At 49.3% G+C, this 19,277-nt stretch overlaps 3 protein-coding genes and 1 non-coding gene across 4 annotated transcripts, besides 19 other annotated features; 1 reads left to right on the top strand and 3 right to left on the bottom strand.

The window, feature by feature from the left end:
• Positions 1 to 7,789: part of a sequence feature (heterozygous, Esmeraldo-like haplotype) that runs on past the window's edge.
• Positions 57 to 83: a microsatellite.
• Positions 135 to 154: a microsatellite.
• Positions 317 to 339: a microsatellite.
• Positions 488 to 568: a microsatellite.
• Positions 1,329 to 1,350: a microsatellite.
• Positions 2,185 to 3,264, bottom strand: Tc00.1047053506529.595 (uncharacterized protein; the record flags this gene model as incomplete). The annotated part of the gene is made up of 1 exon (XM_816886.1): positions 2,185 to 3,264. One exon carries the CDS (start codon positions 3,262 to 3,264, stop codon positions 2,185 to 2,187), a length of 1,080 nt encoding a protein of 359 aa, XP_821979.1.
• Positions 3,962 to 3,997: a sequence feature (AT_rich).
• Positions 4,014 to 4,049: a microsatellite.
• Positions 4,257 to 4,295: a sequence feature (AT_rich).
• On the bottom strand, positions 4,349 to 7,156 carry Tc00.1047053506529.590 (hypothetical protein, conserved; the record flags this gene model as incomplete). The annotated part of the gene is made up of 1 exon (XM_816863.1): positions 4,349 to 7,156. The coding sequence occupies one exon, from the start codon at positions 7,154 to 7,156 to the stop codon at positions 4,349 to 4,351; it is 2,808 nt and encodes a 935-aa protein (XP_821956.1).
• Positions 7,132 to 7,283: a sequence feature (T-rich).
• Positions 7,790 to 16,847: a sequence feature (areas not merged during assembly with more than two copies in the genome that could not be assigned to a particular haplotype).
• Positions 11,857 to 11,899: a mobile genetic element.
• Positions 11,992 to 14,844: a mobile genetic element.
• Positions 12,113 to 15,950: a mobile genetic element.
• On the bottom strand, positions 16,634 to 16,773 carry Tc00.1047053506529.570. Its single transcript, XR_008255360.1, has one exon. It is a non-coding gene; the product is annotated as a small nuclear RNA (snRNA) U2 (small nuclear RNA).
• Positions 16,848 to 17,341: a sequence feature (heterozygous, Esmeraldo-like haplotype).
• Positions 17,342 to 17,862: a sequence feature (areas merged during assembly that could not be assigned to a particular haplotype. This can correspond to areas where the two haplotypes were merged or to regions with more than two copies in the genome that were merged during assembly.).
• On the top strand, positions 17,761 to 18,729 carry Tc00.1047053506529.550 (cysteine peptidase, putative; the record flags this gene model as incomplete). Its single annotated transcript, XM_816861.1, has 1 exon — positions 17,761 to 18,729. One exon carries the CDS (start codon positions 17,761 to 17,763, stop codon positions 18,727 to 18,729), a length of 969 nt encoding a protein of 322 aa, XP_821954.1.
• Positions 17,863 to 18,113: a sequence feature (areas merged during assembly that could not be assigned to a particular haplotype. This can correspond to areas where the two haplotypes were merged or to regions with more than two copies in the genome that were merged during assembly.).
• Positions 18,114 to 18,670: a sequence feature (heterozygous, non-Esmeraldo-like haplotype).
• Positions 18,671 to 19,277: part of a sequence feature (areas merged during assembly that could not be assigned to a particular haplotype. This can correspond to areas where the two haplotypes were merged or to regions with more than two copies in the genome that were merged during assembly.) that runs on past the window's edge.

Below are 19,277 nucleotides of genomic sequence, written 5' to 3'. Positions count from 1 at the left end.
TACATGCACAGAGACTCCATTGGGGAAACAATTGATTAGAAACCAAGACACATTGCATATATATATGTATATATATATAGATACGAGTACTTCATAGAAAAAACTGTTCCGGTAAGAAGCAAAGTTTTTTCCGGAAAAAAAAAAAAAAAAAAAATTTTTTATTTAAAACGTATCACTGACAAATAAGAAGAGAGAAACCATATACATATATTTCTGTTGTTTCCTTTGCGTTCACTTATGCAAAGGGCCAGTGAAATATAAACACAGAGAAAAAAAAGCTCAAACAGGCACTCAAAAAGGGATCTTGTCAAAACAAATATATATATATATATATATATACGCGTGCATGATTGAAAAAAAGACAACCCCATGAAAAGCCCATGGCTCAGTGTTGCACATCCAAGTTTATATATATATTATATATGTACATATATGAGGGTGAGAAAGAGACTGTGTTTGTTAGCCCAGAGTACCGTCATCAACTACCAATAAAATAAAATAATCATAATAAAAAATCAACAACCCATAATAGTATGCATATAATTGATAGTAATAATAATAATAATAACGTTCGAAAAAAAAAAAAAAAGGTATGAATGCAGGGAAAATAATGAGAGGAAGAAAAAAGGAAGGAATGGGTGTGGAAGCCAAAGAACAACAAAAACAATTTAAATAGGAACATAAAAAGTCTCAAAAGAAGAGAGCATATGTTTCTTACTTTTTTTATTATTATTGTCTTCTTCTTCGTTTTAATACAACCAATACACTCTCATTTACTTCTCCCAAGCAATATGAAATTAGCACTGTTTCATGATGCAGAACAATGCATTGGCACCGCCTTCATTCCTTCCTATTTATATTTCTCTTCAAAACGCTATATATGCCTTAATGCTGATATCCCTTTTTGCCCCTCGTCTCGTGGCTCATTAGCGAGCCAACCTCGTACCTTGGGCATATTCTACACATTCTTTTTTGCCGGCTTTGCTCTGTACCGTTTTACACCCCGCTCCAACCACTCAGCTCCTTCATTTCTATCGTCAGTCTTCTTTTTTGTTTGTTTGTTTTTTGTATGCATTTCGTTCGCCTCGTTTCGTTCCGCTACTTTTCTTTGTCTCCATCTCTCCACCCGTTACCCATGCCCATTCCCAGTCGTTTATTCCTTTATTCTTCCTGTTCAATCTCCCGATACACCTCACACCGCGGCATACACATGCAGACGCAGAGAAACAGATGAAAAATGGTACTGGGAGCAATTGAATATAATTGTAATTGGAGAACAGCGAACACATAAAAATAAAATAAAAACACACATATGCACATGAAAAGGCAAAAAAAAAAAAAAAAAAAAAAGGTATCAAATAAGAAGGGGCTTCCGCAAAGCGTAAAAAATGCAGAAGCCTAGAAATAAAAAAAAAGTAATAAAACGAGAGTCTTCGCCCTCTTTTGTTGCTGCTGATGATTTTGTTGTTAATATTGTTATTGCTGCTTCTGGGAACACGAAATGAGGATCTTCTTGCTGCCACGGCATACCACTTCTTTTCCCTTCATTTCAATATACTCTCTCTCCTTCTTTCCCTCCCCTTCGCAGGGTCCGTCTTCCTCAGGTGCTAATGTCCCCACCAAATTCTTTCACACTCACCTAAGCAAGCTTATACGAATCTAATAGAGAATAAAAACGAGCGATGCGTGGAAAGAAAACATTACCTCTCAATTCCGACCTTTTCGAAAATAAGGCAAAAAGGGCGCCACTTCTATCCATCACAATACAAAACAAGCTCACAAGAGGAAAAAGATAAAAAAAAGAAATAAGGCCCATGAGAAATGAATGGAGGTGAAGGGGTATATTCACACGCGCAGAAATACTGATACCCGCCACACCGTCGTGAACACAAAGAATGTTGCAAACAAGAAATACCCCTTTTTAAGAAAAAAAAGAAAGCAAAAAAGCTCGGCCCAAAACGTGGAAAAAAAGGAAAGAAATTTTTAAAAAAATTTTGAGAAAAAAATTTAGTTGAACCACAGAAACAAGGGAAAGAGGAATAATAACCAGACAAGTTTCACGTTTGAAAAAAAACGCGAAAAATAAAAAAATTGAAAAAATGTAAAGAACGCGTAAAGATAAAAAAAAATTTTCGATATCTGCTTCTGCAACCAAGCACTATATTCTGTACCAAAGGCAGAAATTCAATCGAATTTGGATTTTATGAAGTGCTGTTTGAACTGCCGTCGAACGCGCTCCAAGGATACCTTGTGCACTCCGCGGCGGGTGGCAAAGTACGAATCTGAATTCAAACACTTCTGTCGTAGCATCCTTCTCTCTTCAGGTTCTTTTCGAGGAGGCTCCGTGAAGTCACTCCGTTCCTCGTCATAAAATAAATCCCCGGTTATCCCTCGCTTGCTCCGATCCCAATCTGGACGGAGACCACTCATGGCCCTCGCACTCGCCACCTCTGATCCTGACAATTTTACTGACATCTCCACGTGTGTACCACGCTGAGGAATGTCAACATCACTCGCCCAGTTACTGTTGCTGTTAACCGAGCAACAATCCAGCTCAGGTCGTTGACCCCGTAGTTTTAGCAACTGTACAGGAGCAAAAAACGGTGATACGATAGGGCTTGGTTCAAATGGATGTTGTTCGTGTTTTGGGCGTTCCAGCGAGTTAATGTTTCGTGTTGCCCACCATCCCTCACCAGAGTGATGGCTGGAAAAGTTCAGTAGCGACGTGGTGCTACCTCCAAGTACACACTCTGATCGTATTCCTGTATGATGAAAAGATTGGGAATAGTTTGCTCTTTCGGCCGGCGGGGCTGTTTCAGCAAACTCAGCGCTCTCTGAGTTTGGGGGAGGGAATGGAGGCCAAAAGTGAGAAACTGAAGGTGGTAAATTGCACCCCAATTCCCTTCCTTCGTTGGTTCCCTCCCCCTGCGTAATGGTGTCCGTCTCATCTTCAAAACGGTGCAATGGGAATCGGCCTTCCGTGAGCGCAAAGTTCCCATACTCACCAAACGACTCACGGCACCCACCCGGTAACAAGGAGATTCCATGTTCAGAGTCCTCCGAAAAGATTCTTTCAGAGTGCGCCTCAGAGTCTCGCGAAGCCGTTAGCCCTCCTCCTATTTGATGAAAAGACAAGTTCGTCGTTCTGCACGAAAATTGACTCGGTACCTGTGCAGATGACCAAGAGGAATGCTGGTCAAGCACCTTAAAATCTCCTTTGACTGTCGGTTTCATGCACTCCGCAAAGCATCCATCATAGCTCATGAGTAATGGCCTTTGCTTTCGCAACTCCGGATAAAAAAACAACTTCTTGAAATAGCTCTTCTCGTCAAAATCTCTCAAGTACACACAGCGATAGGTTTCTACTTGTCCCCTTTTTTTTCTCGTAGTTTTACTTAGCCCTTTAGATTCACGTAACACCAACTAAAGAAAAACAGGCTCCCACCGTATTGGAGAGCTCTTGTTTTGATTATTATTAGTGGTTTCACAATTATTAGTTATTCTCGGGCAGTAAAATATCCCAGATGCCCAAATATCGTAATTCGAGTGTCCTCTCTCTACCACGGAAAAAAGGAAACTAAAAAAAAATAGCTATAGTTGGCGATACGCGGAAAAACAAAACGGACAAAGAGAAAAAAAGATCAATGTTACGGCGGCAACAAGTCAAGAGTAATTTCACTTTGCGCGAGGCGTGAATTTACAAATAGAGACCAAACAAACAAACAAAAAAAAAAAATAGAGAGAGAGATGGAAGCAACGAGCTAATTCACCAAAGCCGTCAAAAAACATTATGGGAGAGCCTCGTCTTCGACCCAAAGAACAATGCATCGTGGGATAACATGCCATTCACAACTACCTATTTTGCTCCTTGGTGCCTTTCCGTTTTATCTCTAGTGTCCTCGGTTTTAACATTTTAAAGAAAGCAATAATCGTATTACGGCACTTTAAAAAAATGAGCAAGAAAAAAAAAAAAAGATAAAATATATACATATATATAGAGAGAGAATGAGGGAAATAATAATAATAATAATAATAACCATAATAATAATGGCGGATACATAATTAGTTTGTTTTTTATCAGGATAACAATGTAGTATGTACAAAAGCAATTTCTAATTAAAAGCCGTCTCAAAAGAAACGGCATTCTCAGTCAGTCTATTTTAGTCCAAACCCACCCCATCCATAAAGGTTTTCCTTGTAACTGTCCCATTTGCAAATATATGCGTAGAAGCAGGAAGCCATCCCACCCAACCCAGAAAAAATAAAAAAGAATAAAATCAATAATAATAATAATAGCGGAGAAGGCGTGGGACTATCTTCAAAATTCACAATTTCAGTCAATAATCAACTAAGCTCCCTTGGTTGGTTTTTGTGCAGACCTTCTTCGGGGCAAGTTTTCATATGGCAAGGAGGAACTTCGCTTTTGCTTTTGAATGTTCATCATTGAGGTAACTTCCTCTAGACGTCTTGCAATTTTATCCAGTGTTTTGGTGTAAATTGGGTCCAAATCCCTTTTGCGTACAACCCCGTGCATGGTATCATGATTCGGTGAATAGAAACCAGACGACGGCATCGTTGGTTTAAAAAAATCGGTTACAAGACCCACAGTATCAATGCTGTTTATGGATGTGTCACGTCCTTTTCCTTCTTCTAATTCCTTGATATGCTTCTCCATTTGATACACACTTTGTTCCTTCATCAAAAGCCACCTCTCACTATCGCGAAGAATGGACTCATCGCGTTCAAGACCCCTTGCTTGGTTCTCCAATGCAATGCGAATTTTATTGAGTAATTTTCCTCTCTTGGAAGAAGCCCGAACCCCCTCTTCTTTCGCAGTCCTCACATCCTGCTTCCATTGATGTCTCGCCATTTTAAGCTGTTGGCGTCGCTCCTCCAAACCAAAGCGCTGATTCTCCACAAACCTCTTCCCTTCTGCAACTCGCTGGTGTTCTCCTGCAAGAAGCATTTTTTGTTCCTGAAATGAAACAGGAAATCCATCCAGCGTATTTACCTCAGTTCGACATGGGACCGATATACCCTCTGCGTTATAGGTTTGTTTCCCATTAGCTCCGTTTACGGCTCCAAAAATAGCAGTGCTGGGAACAGTAGCAGCATCACCAGATTTCGGAGAAGGAATAATAAACGGTGAACCAGCAAACAGTCGACGAAGCGCTTCCGTAAGAACATCAGTAAGATCATCTTTTTTTATTGTATCTGATAAAGCAGTACTCAACCTCTCCTTTTCTGATTCCTTTTCTTCTGTCTTTATCTCGGGTAAAGCCTTTTCACTCCCATGAAAAGAAAATATCTCATCCTTCTCTTCAGGTAAGGGTTCAAAACCCAGATGAAGTCGATCCCGCACAACCTCATCCAAAGTTGCTTTCAGTTCTTCCTCGGCGCGTTGTTTGAGATCTCTCTTAACAGCCTCTAGTTCTTTCCGTTGAACTTCCTTCATGTATGTAACAACGGACTCAAATAATTCCTTTTCTGATCGGACTCCCATTGTATCTTCATCGAATCGAGCAGAGTCTCCCTTAATTTCCGAAGCAAAATCACCTCTTTTTTCTATCACACCCTGTATCCTGGTGTTTTCTTGGGAATCTTGTTCTTGCCGTTGTGTTATATGCGTCATACAATGCTTCAAATTTGTGCAATCCGATATTTTCTTTCCTGTATTTAATAATGTTTCATTTTCCTCATCGTATTTTTCTTTTTCTTCTAACAACAATTTCCGTTTCCTTTGGAACGCCACAATCTCTTCCAAAAAGTGGCACCTTATTTTTTCTATTTCCGACTGAAAAGAATCTTTTATCTCGTTTAATTCAGTATTGTATAGCTCCCTGGCATTTTCTATAAGCTTAGATAACGCGTGCTCACCAAACTTCGAGAAAATTATTTTAGTATTTGTCAACTCTTCAACAAATGCGTCTTGTGCTTTTTTATAAGTTTCAACAAAATACAGAGCATTTTCCCAAAGTTCGTCTGTAACTTGCTTCAATTCTGCTACACTTTGAGAGTTTGAAGCACGCAGTCTATCTAATTCCAAATCATTGCTTCTTCTGAAATTCTCCAATTCTTCTTGCCAGCCTTTTTCAATATCACTCTTTTCTTTTTCGTATTTCTCGCTCAAATAATGGCGCATCTGCTTTGCCTCTAACTCCACACGGGCCGCAACTTCTTTACCAAACTTCTGAACACTCGTGCTATAATTCTCCTCTAAATTGTTCTTTTCCTCAAATAACTTTTTCTCTAATTCATCTTTGTAACTGTTCATCTTTTTTTCATATTCCTCGGTTTGCAGTTTCTGATAACGTTTCCAGGAATCTTTCAGTTTCATCTCATATTCATCTTTTGCAGCCTGATGTTCTCTTAGTTTTTCACTTTGAAAATGCCTTAATTCATCATTCAAATCCGCTTCAAAAGTCACCTTTTCAGAACTCAAAGATTCCTCAGATCTTTCAGTGGATAATTTTTCTATATTCTGTTTTAATATGGAGCACGCCTTAGAACCTGTTCTTTTCCCCACTCCAACCGGTTCTGAGCCACGCTCACTAGTATCATAACCAGAGTTAACCCTTGCAATTGGCTTAAGACGAAGATTGTCTGGTAGTTCCTTCTTCAACTTGAGCGTTTTCAGTTTCTGTATTCTCGATTTGCCTCTGGATGAAGATAAGCAACTTTCCTTTGTTTCAGTCTGTTCTGTAACAGTTTCCGCCGCGTTATCAATCTCAATGGTCAATCTTTTTGCTCCTTTAGCAATACTTTGCGGACTGGGATTCTCTTTTTCGCTTTGAAGTAGCTCCTTAAATTGCTTGTCTAGCGGATGGTCCCAGTTGCTCTCACCAGTCTTGAAGTTGAAGTAGTACAAGTCCCCTTTTTCGCTCCTGCAGGCCTTCCAATTTTCAGGTAAAGGAGCTTTCAAACCTTCCCTTGCAATCCAAAGAAAAGGTTTATCTTCAGGAAATTTCATGCCGAGCCACTTGCCATACTCTAGGAGCTCCGCCTCAGATGGCTCGTAACTAGCATCTGGTACGCAATCAAGAACCACAGACATCAAATATAAATAATGGTCTTTTGGGAAGCAATATGATCTCACTGACACAGCTAAATAAAAATTTTTTTTGAGCAAAGAAAATAAAGAAGGATGCAGCACCATAAACAAACATAAAACCAAAAAAAAAGAAGGAACACACAAAACAACAAATGTCCCCAACAAAAGTACCGGCTAAACACATACATTAGCAAAAAAGAAAAAAGGAAATGAGAAAAAAACAAAAATAAAATTTGCTTTCTGCTCCCTCCCGCCTTGTACAACAGATTTTATTACACTATAATCCACGAAGCTGCAAGAAGTTTCCTCAGCTTCCCCCGCAAAGAAATAAGCAAAATTTTATCAAAAAACGCAAGACTTCATTCTGTTCCGTAAAAAAAATACGAATTCGGAAATGTAAAACAAGAAGCAAGTAAAAAAGAACAGTGTATTTGTCTCCTTCCTTACCAATAAATAATTTTCAAAAGAAACATATTGAATCGACTACGCACACATGCAAAAATAAAAGAATGCAAACCAGGAACCACGCGTCAAACCCAATTTTTTTTAATCTTTTAAATAGCACGTTCACATGGAAACGGGCTATCTAATTTAAGATATATACTCTGATGAAGCGAACTCTCCATGAGCCTTTTTTTTACTTTATTATTCTTTGGTTGACCGCGATTCTAGGAATCAGGGAACCAATGGCGTCTAGACGAATTTAGTTGTTTTATTTTTATTTTGTTTTTACAGCCAAACCTGATTCCTGCAAGCTCATATAAAGGAATGGCGATGGTTCCTTTTACACGGCAACGGAATGGAGCCTTATCGGTAATTGCATGGCGGATCTGGTACGCCAGCATGGCGATATACAGGAGCAACTCGCCTACATGGATGAAAAGGGACCGTCAGAGTCAATGATGACTGTCAGTGCTACCATAAGCGGCTCACGATTGATTTCAGGAAACGCCGCCAAGCACTGGGAGGATTCAACCCTTACGGGGCACATTGCGGATCTCCGGGCGCCCCAGGCACCAAATTTTGAGTCTCAATCCCTCCTGCCCATAATGAGGGCAGCCCGTGAGTCGGGGACGCGGCAAGGGCTGACCATCGCGGAAGGGCGGAGATCAAAGTCGCACTACGCCGCCGCGGACGTGCAGAATCGAAGCGCGCAGCTTCAACATCAGACGGAGGAAGCGAATAACCACTTTTCGGCACGTGCGTCGAACACTGCGGTGGCGGACGGTCTTCTTGCGCAACGAGAATCGGCGCTTGCGGGGCGCGAACGCCATTTGGAGGCAACCCTTGCACAACCCCAGGAACGAAAGGCACGCATCGGTGCCTTGGAAGCGCGGCTTGCAGCTTGGGGTGCGGCGACGCGCCCAGACGGCGGGGAGTTCCCTCTTCCAGGAGAGGGCCGCCAGATGCACCCGCGCACGGGTCCGAAGATGGCGCAACGACACCACCCCACCACGAGCGTTTGATGGCCGGGGGCGCGGCTGCACCCACAATTCCCCAACCCATTTTCACGGGAGAGCGACGGCGGGTCAATACTCATGCGTCATTGGGCAATTTGGGGCGACCACGTTTCCCTCACCCCGTGACTTCGCCCTCTCGATCTCCAGCTTCAGAAGAAGCTTCCGGTTCAAATGAAGAGGATCTGGGTTTCCTTGAATTTGACGTCACCACTTGGGTCCCGCGAAGTTGGAATGGAGGATTCCTTGGAATCCTATTCGACATCCGGGGCGCTTACGATTACTGGCACCGAGGGGACGCTCACGCCCAAATTGCCTTTGACATTCTGGCTTCGTGGATGCGCGCGTTGCGGTTGTATCGGGGGCCCGACAAGCAGTTCATGGAATTGGGCGGGATTATACCGCGGGTCTTCCGGATGCAGATCGTGATTAAATCCGACCCCAGTGTGCCGACCCAAAAAGCTGCGTGCCCGCCTTCACACGGCTTTTTATGAGTATGACACATTCGCGAGGGTGGCTCAGCCTTTCATGGATCGACGGGGAACTCGATCGCAACAACAACGATCGTTGCGATGCCAATTGTGCCTTATTTATGGATACGAGGCTTCTACATGCAACGTGCGTCCCAAAAGGGGTTTCCCGAACTACAAGCAAACGTCAAAAAACGGCAAAGGGGCTGCCCACCGTTTATGAAGGCGGATGACGGCGGCCACACCCATTCCGCCACCTCCCACCAATCCCCACAGAAGACGTCGCACCGCACCGCCGATGTTCCACCCGCTCTTTAGAATCGCCCCACGCAATTGTTAAGAAGCGCAAAGGAGCTTATACGCCAACGACGCTCGACTGTGGTACCGCGAATCACCGATATCTTTGCTCTGCGCCAGCTATGTGAGGAGAGGGAACGAGTTGGCTTGATAAATGTGGGCGCCGTCAACGTGGGAGCAGAGAATGCCCCTAGCGGGGCGATTTACAATCTTTCGACGCACACACGAACAGCCGATCAATGAGGAGAGCTGTGCGGCATTTTTGACGGCAATATGAGATGTGGCGCCATCGACCCGACGGCAGTACGGCGGGATGCTGCGGTCTATGTTGGAAATGAATCGAACCCCGCTGGGCATGGCGGCTTTGAGGTTACAAAAAATTGCGGCGTGATTGGGAGACGAAACAGGCGCGCCCCTTGACGGAGGAAGGGATGGATCAATTTGTCCGCAGCCGGACCGATTGGAAGGAACGTGTTGTTTTTCGACTTGCGTGGATAACGGCGAGTCGTTGGTCCGAGATTGCGGCCTTGATTCCCAACAGTTTCACACTGGAGCCGGACGGGACCATAATTTTGAATTGGTCCGTGGCGTCAAAGACGGCGAGGGCGGATCCCCACCGTGCCCCGCGGTTCGTCAGGATACGAGGGCGGGATGCGTTTGACACTATAAAGCTATGCAGGACACTTCAAGAAAACGAAAAGCCCACAAATATTACTAATGCCCAAGTCGAAGGAGCTCTGGCTCCTTGAAATGCATCGGCTCATTCCATAAAGCGCGGTGCGTTGCGGCACGCTGCTGAAATCGTGGAGGCGTACAATTTGGACCCACACGTGATCTCGCTGTTGGCGAAGCACGTCAATCCGTTCGACCTTCCCCAGAATACGGTTCGATATTTGGGGAGTACACCACAATGCTGACCCAGGTGTTGTCGCCGGTCGCATTTATGTGAAAGGAGAGACTGCGGAAGGGCAGGAACCCTGGTTGAAAGCAGAGGAGCGTTTTTTCCATTATTTTAATCACAATCATGCTGCCACAATAACGAGACGCGCGACAAGGACGCGTCTGGCCACTCCACAAGATGAACACGCTATCCCGTTACAGCGAGTCAACGTGCCCGTGTTGAATCTAGAGTGGATCATGAGTCGGTTGAACCCGGCCACCTTGGAGAGTCTCATGCAAGTTTGTGGACTCGTCGGGCGGTCCCCTTTCCCTCCGTCCTCCTCAGGTAAGGCGCGCGAAGGCTCAGGGAGGATTTCAACCTCTGACGCGCGTTTGTTACGAAAGGCGGTAATAATCGAGGACGCTTTGTCCACAATAGTGGGCGGATGGATAATACCTTTTTTGGTTGTGGAGGAGAAAACCACCGGTTTACGACGACGTTGGATCGCGTGGCTGCGCGACAAGAACAGAGACGACCCTTATGAGGCTCATGCTCCTCTTTCGCACATTTCCCATTATTTGCCGCCTGTGATGGCTGAGGCCGCTTCCTGCCTGGACTTAAAGACATCCTTTTTTCAGGTCTCTTTACCGCGGGAGACTCGGCATCTCTTTCGATGCCGCGTGGAGGTCGGCACGCTGGTGGAGCTGACACGGCTCCCAATGGGATACAAGGCCAGCCCAGAAATTCTCCAGATTATTACTTCAGCAATTGCGGGGGTGACGACGGTGGTTCACCGCCTCTGCGCTGCACCTCCATTGGTGCCTATCGTCGTTTGGATCGGTAATATACGCATTACAGGGTCGAAAAGCGGTGCGACATTGTGGGAAGCCCAAGTGCTTCGTAATCCGGACGGCTGTCACGCATCCATGGGGGAGGAACGCGAATCGGGCGCTACGCAGTACACCTTCCTGTGGGTGCGGTTTGATCACACTCACCGGGCGGTATCCCTGAGTGACAAGTTTGTCCGGTCTGTACGCGCCATGCCGGCGCTCAATTCTTCAACCATCGCGGAAATGGAGGTTGTGGCGTCACGCTTTTTGTACGCGGCGGCCATTTTGGGTACGCGCTCATGTGACTACTACTTTTTTATCAAGGCAGTGCGACGACGATTATCCGCACTTAACCGGGGAATTGTGCAGGAGACATCCCCGAAGAACGTTCCGCCGCCAGCGGTTGGTTTGGGCGAGAGATTGCGACACATCATCGAGAATATAATCGTAAGCGAATCGTCAAGCCCACGGAAAAGGCATCGGCCGCCATCATCACGGATGCATCGCTCCATGGATGGGGAGCCGTTTTTATTCCAGACTCCGGCGACATTAAAATTGCCGGAGGAAAATGGGAGAAGAAGCCTTTTCTTATCTTGCAGGCCGAGGCGCGCGGTACGCTTAGCCTTATCGGCCTTTTTCCGCCATCTTGCCATCCACCATGGAAGTTTGGGTGGACAACACTTCGCTGCAAGGAGCGGCGAATAAAGGCAGATCAAAATCACACGCGCTGACGTGGGAGCTGCAACGGATATATGTGTTTTTGGTTCACGCGGAATACAGGCATCCTTTGCCTACGTTCGGCCTGCGGAAAACCGCGAAGACGGCATATCACGCGGTCGTGTGTTTACACTTCAGGACTTGGCGAAGGGGAGCGGCGGTGTCTTTTGGCTGGAGGACCCCAAAGTCTGCCGCTTTTTTTGTTTTGTTATAATTCGCGGCCGCTGTTCGTTAATAGCCCGAGGGCTGTGTGTGGAAACGTGGCCGGTTTTTCCGTCTTGAACGGCACTGTCGTGCGAGAGGGCGTGTCCTCCGATAGTCGGGCGCTCAGTTGTCGAGAGCGGGGGCATCCCCACAGCGTGTGCGGCAGGGCCTCCCGTGGGCCGTCGGGGCTCAGCGGCTTTTTGGGGTTGCGGCAGAGGAGTGGCTGAAGGGCTGTGGCTGTCATTGGAGCTTGCAGAGGTGCGTTGTCCGTTTTTTGTTCGTTGATACGCTCGGCATTTTTTTTGGTGATCTGCGCGAGAGGCGCTTGTTGGGAGGGCCGTGGGGCTGTCTCAGAATCCACATGTGAGTCGTTTCTCAACGGGCGGAGTGCCAGGGTTAGTGCGTCGGGCGTGTGCCTTCATATTCTGCACGGGCGAGAAGACTCTACCACAGATTTGGCAGAACGGCGACAAGCTGCTGCTCTTCGTTCGACGAGAAGGCGCAGTCGACACGACAGGCGGAGGTTCCGGAGGATGTCGGGGTGGATCCGTCCCTTCATTGTGGTAGGGGCGGCGCTACCGAAACAGAGGGCCGCTTGTGATCTGCAGGGCGCTTGCGATTCTACCGAAGAGTGGGCAGGAGCAGCGTCGTGCCTGTGCGCGGAGGCACCACTCTGGGCACAACGTTTGGCCGGGCACCAGGGATGTGTTTTTTGTTGCACCGACGAACGCCTGGAGTGCGGTGTGTGCGCCTTCCTCTTCCTCCCGGGCCCCCTTCCAGTACAGTCGCCTGACTGCAGTGTGGAAGTCCACGTGCCAGATTGGGACGCCCCTTGCGGGAGGTATCGCGCAATCGTGGCTTCTTAGACAGCGGCCTCATCGCGTGGAATGCCGCATTTTGATGGGGAGAATATAAAGCCTACGTGGTGGCCTCGCTTCACCAAGGAAAGCAAGATAATTCAAATCGCTTCAGTGGCACAGTCTCGCGCGGCCAACGGGCCGACGCGGAGCGCCTCAATTAACGAAAGGGAGTCCGTCGCCACCAGTATTCGTGTGGGCGATTGGGATTTTTCCAGACAAGAAAGTATGAGACGTCTAAACCAATTTTCAATGGCAAGGCACTCGGCTCTCTATGAGCATGCGAGCCTGCCAGCTGCTGCACGATGGACCTCCACAGGGACATCAATTGTCTTTGTGGAGCCGCATAATAGCGCAGCGGATCCGGATGCGAGTTCAGCGAGAGATGAAGAACCGTCCGTCCACAATTTAAAGCCAGAATCCTCCAAAGAGGAGTGAGTAGAATCAAAAGCCGTGCGCCTGACATCGTCAGAGGCGTCTTTGGCAAACAGTGGCTGATAAAATCTCACTTTGTTGCAGTTCACAGTGTCCCAGGGAAAAATTCAATGTTGGGCAAGAGGCGCGCGAATGTGGTTGTGTGGTATCCCAGTAATTACACAGACGCGTTGCAATCCATTAATAACAGCATCTCTCGGAAGCGGGATCGATGTCGCCGCTTTCCCATGCATGGAAGGCGGCATCGGTTCCGAGTAGATAAGGGAACGCAAATCCCCGTGGTCGTGGAGGCGTGTATAGCGTTTGCGTTGCGTGATCGCACGGAGCCAAAGTATCTTCCGGAGCGGGAGAAGATTGGATTCCAAGTAGAAAGACGTATTTTCTCTATGTGTGCTTGGGCCAAGGGACGCTTCACTACTTCCGCGGTACCGTACTTCCGCATTATGGAGGCAGGTGGGAGCGAGGTACGGGAAAATTGCCCCACCGTTATGAAATAGCACACTATAAACGTATGCGACCAAAAAGGATCGCATGGTGTGATGGGACGCGCCCACCTGTACGACCAGACGCGGCTGATGGCGGCGTGGCACGATCTGCCTTGCAGCGGCGGTGGCGTGCACACCAAAATTGAGGGCCCGATCAATCGCATTTCCGGGCAGACGCACCGGGTGGGACCTCCAGCCTGGGTTTCCATCGCCCAGACGACGGTCCGCGGTGTCCTCGTCAGACCGCCGGTGTGGGGAGTCGCAGAATAGAGCGGCTCGCTCCTGTCCGCGCTGATCTTCAGGTTGTGCTCGGTAGCCCATTTCGTTATAAGTGACAGGGCGGGTTGCATTGCCGCAGCACATGCATGGATGTCTGCGCCTGAGGCAACAAGTGTGTGTTCGTCAGCGTACATGAATGCGGAGGCAGAATAGATGTTGTGCAGGCGGCGCAGCAGGTCATCCACACAGTAGAGGAAGAGTTGGGGTCCCGGGACGCTGCCTTGCGGTACTCCAGTTGAGGTGAGTTGTTTCCGGGAGTGCTGTTCGCGAGCGCATACCCTAACATAGCGGCCCCGCAGGTAGTTGTGCAGCCAGCGTTTGGTTCGAGGGCCAAGGCGCGGGAGTCTGTCAAGCATGCCGAATAACTTCCCATGGTCAACGGTGTCGAACGCAGTCGAAAAATCAATCGAGACTACGAACGAGCGATGGCGACGAGGGTGTCGTGTGGGGCGCCGCTTCCAGGGCGCTCATACTCCACAATGCCAAACTCATTCAATCCACAAGTAATTTCATCGATAACAAGTTTCACCACGTCCGATGTAGAACGCGAAGGTGTAAATCCGAAATTGACGTGGGTGGTGCGGCAATAACGCTGACAGACGGCGGTGAATCATTCCTTCGGTTAACTTTGGTAAAATAGAGAGTGATTTGATAGTTCTGTAACTCTCTAGGCGGCATGGATCCTTCCCAGGCTTGGAATGGGAATGGCTTCCACCGTATTCCAGGAGCCGGGCAGGCTGCCATTTGCGAGGGAGTTGTTGATCATCGTTCTAAGTGTGCCGCGCGCAACGGGCCCGAGACGGTGAAGAAATTCATTCAACATGTTGTCGGGGCCAGGGGCCGAGCCGAGCAAGGAGTCACGGATGGTCACGTCAAGTTCATACGGCGTGAGAGGCCGATCCATTTCCCAGCCACCAGAGTTCAAAGGAGTGCAGCGAGCAGCAGCAGCAGTACAAGGTGATGTGGCACGTGAAACTCGTAAAAAATGACGGACAAGCAGATTTGCCTGTTGCCGAGGCAGGGCGCATACGCGGCCAAGATCAGTGCGGAGCACAACCGATTCCAGAGGATGAGGGCGCGGCGCCGCCACACCGCGGAGATATCGCCAGTGTGGGGTGAGGCCCCAAGTTTTTTCGCGCGGGCTTCCAAAAGCACAGCGAAGCCACGGCGTAAGGCTTGATTTTATACCACCACTTTTTGGATGAATTCGGCTCGAACCAGGCTTTCTCCGGGCGAGGCAATGTGTGTGCTTCGTGTGCTGCTTCTGCGGCGGACTCGGCTTGTTCCATTTCGTTTGTCCAGATTGTTTTGGGGTTGTCACGGCTGCCGCGCGGGGTATGGCGCTCAGCTGCTCGTACGATGCCTCTGAGGATTTCCAACCATGCGGACGCGGCGGCAAGGAGTGTTTTTCACAACGAGGTGAAAGCAGGCCAATCCGCTTTGCGCAGGGCAAAGGTGGATTTCTTCCGTTGAGGCAGCGTATTGGCTATTCGCGGGATGCGGTCTTCCATCCCCACCAAGTAAGATATCAAGCAGTGGTCCGAATCCACGTAGGGGGTGGATTGCCAGTGGGGGACACGTAGCACGCGATACGCAGTCACGTCAGGGGACGGGACATTACGATGTGCGATCCGTGTTGCCTGTGTCGGGTCATTTGCCAGTTCAAAATTGAAATCAATTAAAATAGCAACGAATTTTTCTCCTCCAGTCGTTGAAGGAAGGTGTCTGTCCCAGAGTCCATGATGTAAATTCAGTTTACCCGCGATAATCGCTGCGGGGCCTGAGCGACGAATGGTACTAATAAACGAAGAGCTCTTAAAGGTTGCTGTGGGAGGGCTGTGGAGATTCACCACGCAGGTGCTGGGACAGCCCTGTGGAAATACACGGAGAGCAATGGACTCCAGGAGGTCAGTGCCAGTGAGCGTCAGGCGCCCGCACGGCAGAGAGTGGCGCACCAGAGTGGCAACGCCACCAGCGCGCCCAGTGCGGCGCGAAGAAAGCCATTACAGCCGGATAGTTTTGCCGCTGTGGCACTTCGAGTATTTGTTTCCTGGAGAAGAACGATGTCAGGTGGACGCTGCTCCAGTCGCGCAGCAAATGCAATCTTTTTTACGGACGAGAGGCTTGCAACGTTAAGCTGCCAAATATTGATGTAGCCATCCTCCTCGGGCCAGGGTTCTTGTGGACGTCACCGCCACGGGTGATATCAACGGAGCGATCGCAGCGAAACGGTCGTGCAGTTTTGTCCGACAGTCTGCAGGCAGACCGCCTCACCTCCCCGCACCGGGCATGGCGTGGAACCTTCTCGAGGGGTGAAGTCGTATTGCTCTCCGTCGTGCTCGCCGCAACGCCCTGCTACACAGTTGATATACGCAACCAAAGCCCCAGCACCGCGACAGGGTGCGACTTCATTGCTGGAGGGATAGGAAAAGCCGCGTCAATAATAATATTTCAGATCCTAACCGAGTACAAAAGAGCACTCGAGTGGACAACAGAATCCGCATTTTGTCAGAGGACATTGGGGGATCTACCTGCTTCTGCGTTGCCCCTTTTACCTATAATGTTTGGTCGGAGATAAAGACGGAGTCCGGCCTGCGGTCCAGACGGATATTTTGCCTATTTTCGGCTTGCATAAAAAAGGAAAAAGCGAACGCAATTTTGGAAAAGGAAGCGCTCCATCCGGACACGCGAAACTCCGGAGGAACACTTGAGAGATCAGCGGTTTCTATTCCTGGGACGAAGCCCATATCAGGAATTAATCTGATAAGAACAGCTTGAAAACTTGATCTTAGCTAAATGGCCGAGAAGATATACACAACAGTCCCCAATAAGAACGTAACCTCGTAAAAATAGTTTCGAAACCAAATGGGGAATTTTTGATCGCAATCTTGCTAACGAATTCGTCCGTCCCTTCCTCGCTTAATTGTTCAACGCACTATTCGGATTGGATACACGCATTTATAGCTTACGAAGTGTTTCTTTTGCTCCTCGAACAATCTAGCGCATTTGCGTTGTCCTCTGGAAAACGAAAGCAACACGTTTAGAGCGTGCCGGGCACATTCCGGGGTACCATGCGGCTTTGCCGCTAGGAATCTTTGCGCAAGGCGCGACGCACCACGGTGCGTTTCCTGATCCCGAAACCGTTGCCGCAGCCCTTCTTTTCCTTCTTTTTGCCTCGCCCAATCCCGCCAGAAAGGCAAAAGACAAAAAACAATTGGAATGTTTGTCCCTATTTTATGAATCGTCGACTGGCGCGGTTCCGGAAGCAGGGAACGCACCGTGGTGTCCGGACAATTTTTAATTGTTTTTGCTTTTGCCGTCCCGCCCGCCCGCTTTTTGATCCCCACCCTGCGGCGTCTTGCGGCTGGAAGAGCCCGAAGCCTACCAGTTCGAAAACGGTAAACGCGAATCCGATCAAAATAGAGCGCGGCGTCTCACGATGGCGGGGGTCAAAAGAAATTTGTATACGCCTGGTGCCGGTGTCGGGTTAAAACCGCCGTCTTTACTTCTTCGCCCATTTTAACTCCACGACTTTGGGTCGCCATCGGCCGTTTAGGGATCCGGCCGCGGTGCGGGCAAAGATTGGTTCTCATTATTATTGGGCAAATAAGCCCCAGTGGAGTGGATTGTTTATTGGTTTGCTCTGTGCATGCTTTTTTTCTATTATATGCTTCTGTTGAGCGCCCGAGCATTCCTCACTGTGGCTGAACCCACCGCCGTCCCCGACTGTCACCCGACCATGCGGGATGGGGTAGCGTGGCAACGCTCCTTTACCGCGGCGTGCACATACACGCGCGCATGCTTCTTCTCTCCACGTCAACGCCCGCACGCCACCACAGTCTGAAGGTGACGCTGTTGAAGGCACACAAGGAAGGAAACACACCCACACAAACAGTAATGTCTGGCTGGGCGCGTGCGCTGTTGCTCGCGGCCGTCCTGGTCGTCATGGCGTGCCTCGTCCCCGCGGCGACGGCGAGCCTGCATGCGGAGGAGACGCTGGCGTCGCAATTCGCAGAATTCAAGCAGAAGCACGGCAGGGTGTACGAGAGCGCCGCGGAGGAGGCGTTCCGCCTGAGCGTGTTCAGGGAGAACCTGTTTCTTGCGAGGCTGCACGCCGCGGCAAACCCACACGCGACCTTCGGCGTCACGCCCTTCTCGGACCTCACGCGCGAGGAATTCCGGTCCCGCTACCACAACGGCGCGGCGCACTTTGCGGCGGCGCAGGAGCGCGCGAGAGTGCCGGTGGACGTGGAGGTTGTTGGCGCGCCCGCGGCAAAGGATTGGCGCAAGGAAGGCGCCGTGACAGCCGTCAAGAACCAGGGACTGTGCGGCTCGTGCTGGGCCTTCGCCGCCATTGGCAACGTTGAGAGCCAGTGGTTTCTCGCCGGCCACCCGCTGACGAGACTGTCGGAGCAGATGCTCGTGTCGTGCGACGACACTAACTTTGGCTGCGGTGGTGGCTGGCCGTTGGGGGCCTTCAAGTGGATCGTGGATCGGAATAACGGCACCGTGTACACGGAGGAAAGCTACCCCTATCATTCGTGCATCGTGATAAAGCTGCCGTGCAAGGACTCGGACCGCACGGTGGGTGCCACAGTTCAGGATACCGTTTCTTCACCGCAGGACGAGGCCCAAATAGTCGCATGGCTTGCAGTCAACGGCCCCCACTTCGCTGTTATCGACATTATTGGTTGGATGTTCTACACGCGCGGCGTCTTTACGGTTTATTTTTGTATGTGTGTTTTCTCTTTATGGACCTTCAAATAAATCCGATGGCCTGCGCGCCTGCTTCCCTCAGGAGCGCGTCCACCCTGCCGAGCGGAGACGTGGAAGAGAATCCTTGTCCCTGTCTTCGGGGGTTGCGGCGGAACCCTCTGCCTCACACTGGCGAAGCGCCTGGCGCCGAGCATGAAGTGATATGACGAAACCGTGTTTTTTTCGTTGGGTGTGAAGAAGAACTCCCCCACCCTGAATCCACCGGTTTCAGCCCGCCAGGGTTCCAGCACCACGGGACCGCTCGCACCTGTCTTGGCGGCGGCGTGTCCGTTTTTTTCCGGCGTTGGGCCTGCGCGAGCGACCGGCCACCCAGAGGCAGGAGTGAAACTGACGGTGTCGTCGGTACGTCTCCCTCCCTCCTCTGCCAATGGCTTGGGGGCCGAGGATTTGGATGAGCAGCTCTGCGAGGACGGGCCGCAACTAATAGGGCGCAGGCGTCCGCGCGCACAGAGAGGCTTGGGATCGCAGCGTCCCATCAGACTCCCGTGGCGATACCGTTGCGCAGCGGTGCGTCGAGAATGTATCCCAGTTTGTCGACG

Source organism: Trypanosoma cruzi, genomic scaffold, assembly GCF_000209065.1.
Source record: "Trypanosoma cruzi strain CL Brener 1047053516597 genomic scaffold, whole genome shotgun sequence".
Taxonomy (NCBI): domain Eukaryota; phylum Euglenozoa; class Kinetoplastea; order Trypanosomatida; family Trypanosomatidae; genus Trypanosoma; species Trypanosoma cruzi.
The sequence above is the reverse complement of the archived record's forward strand: the minus strand, read 5'-3'. Positions and strand labels throughout refer to the sequence as shown.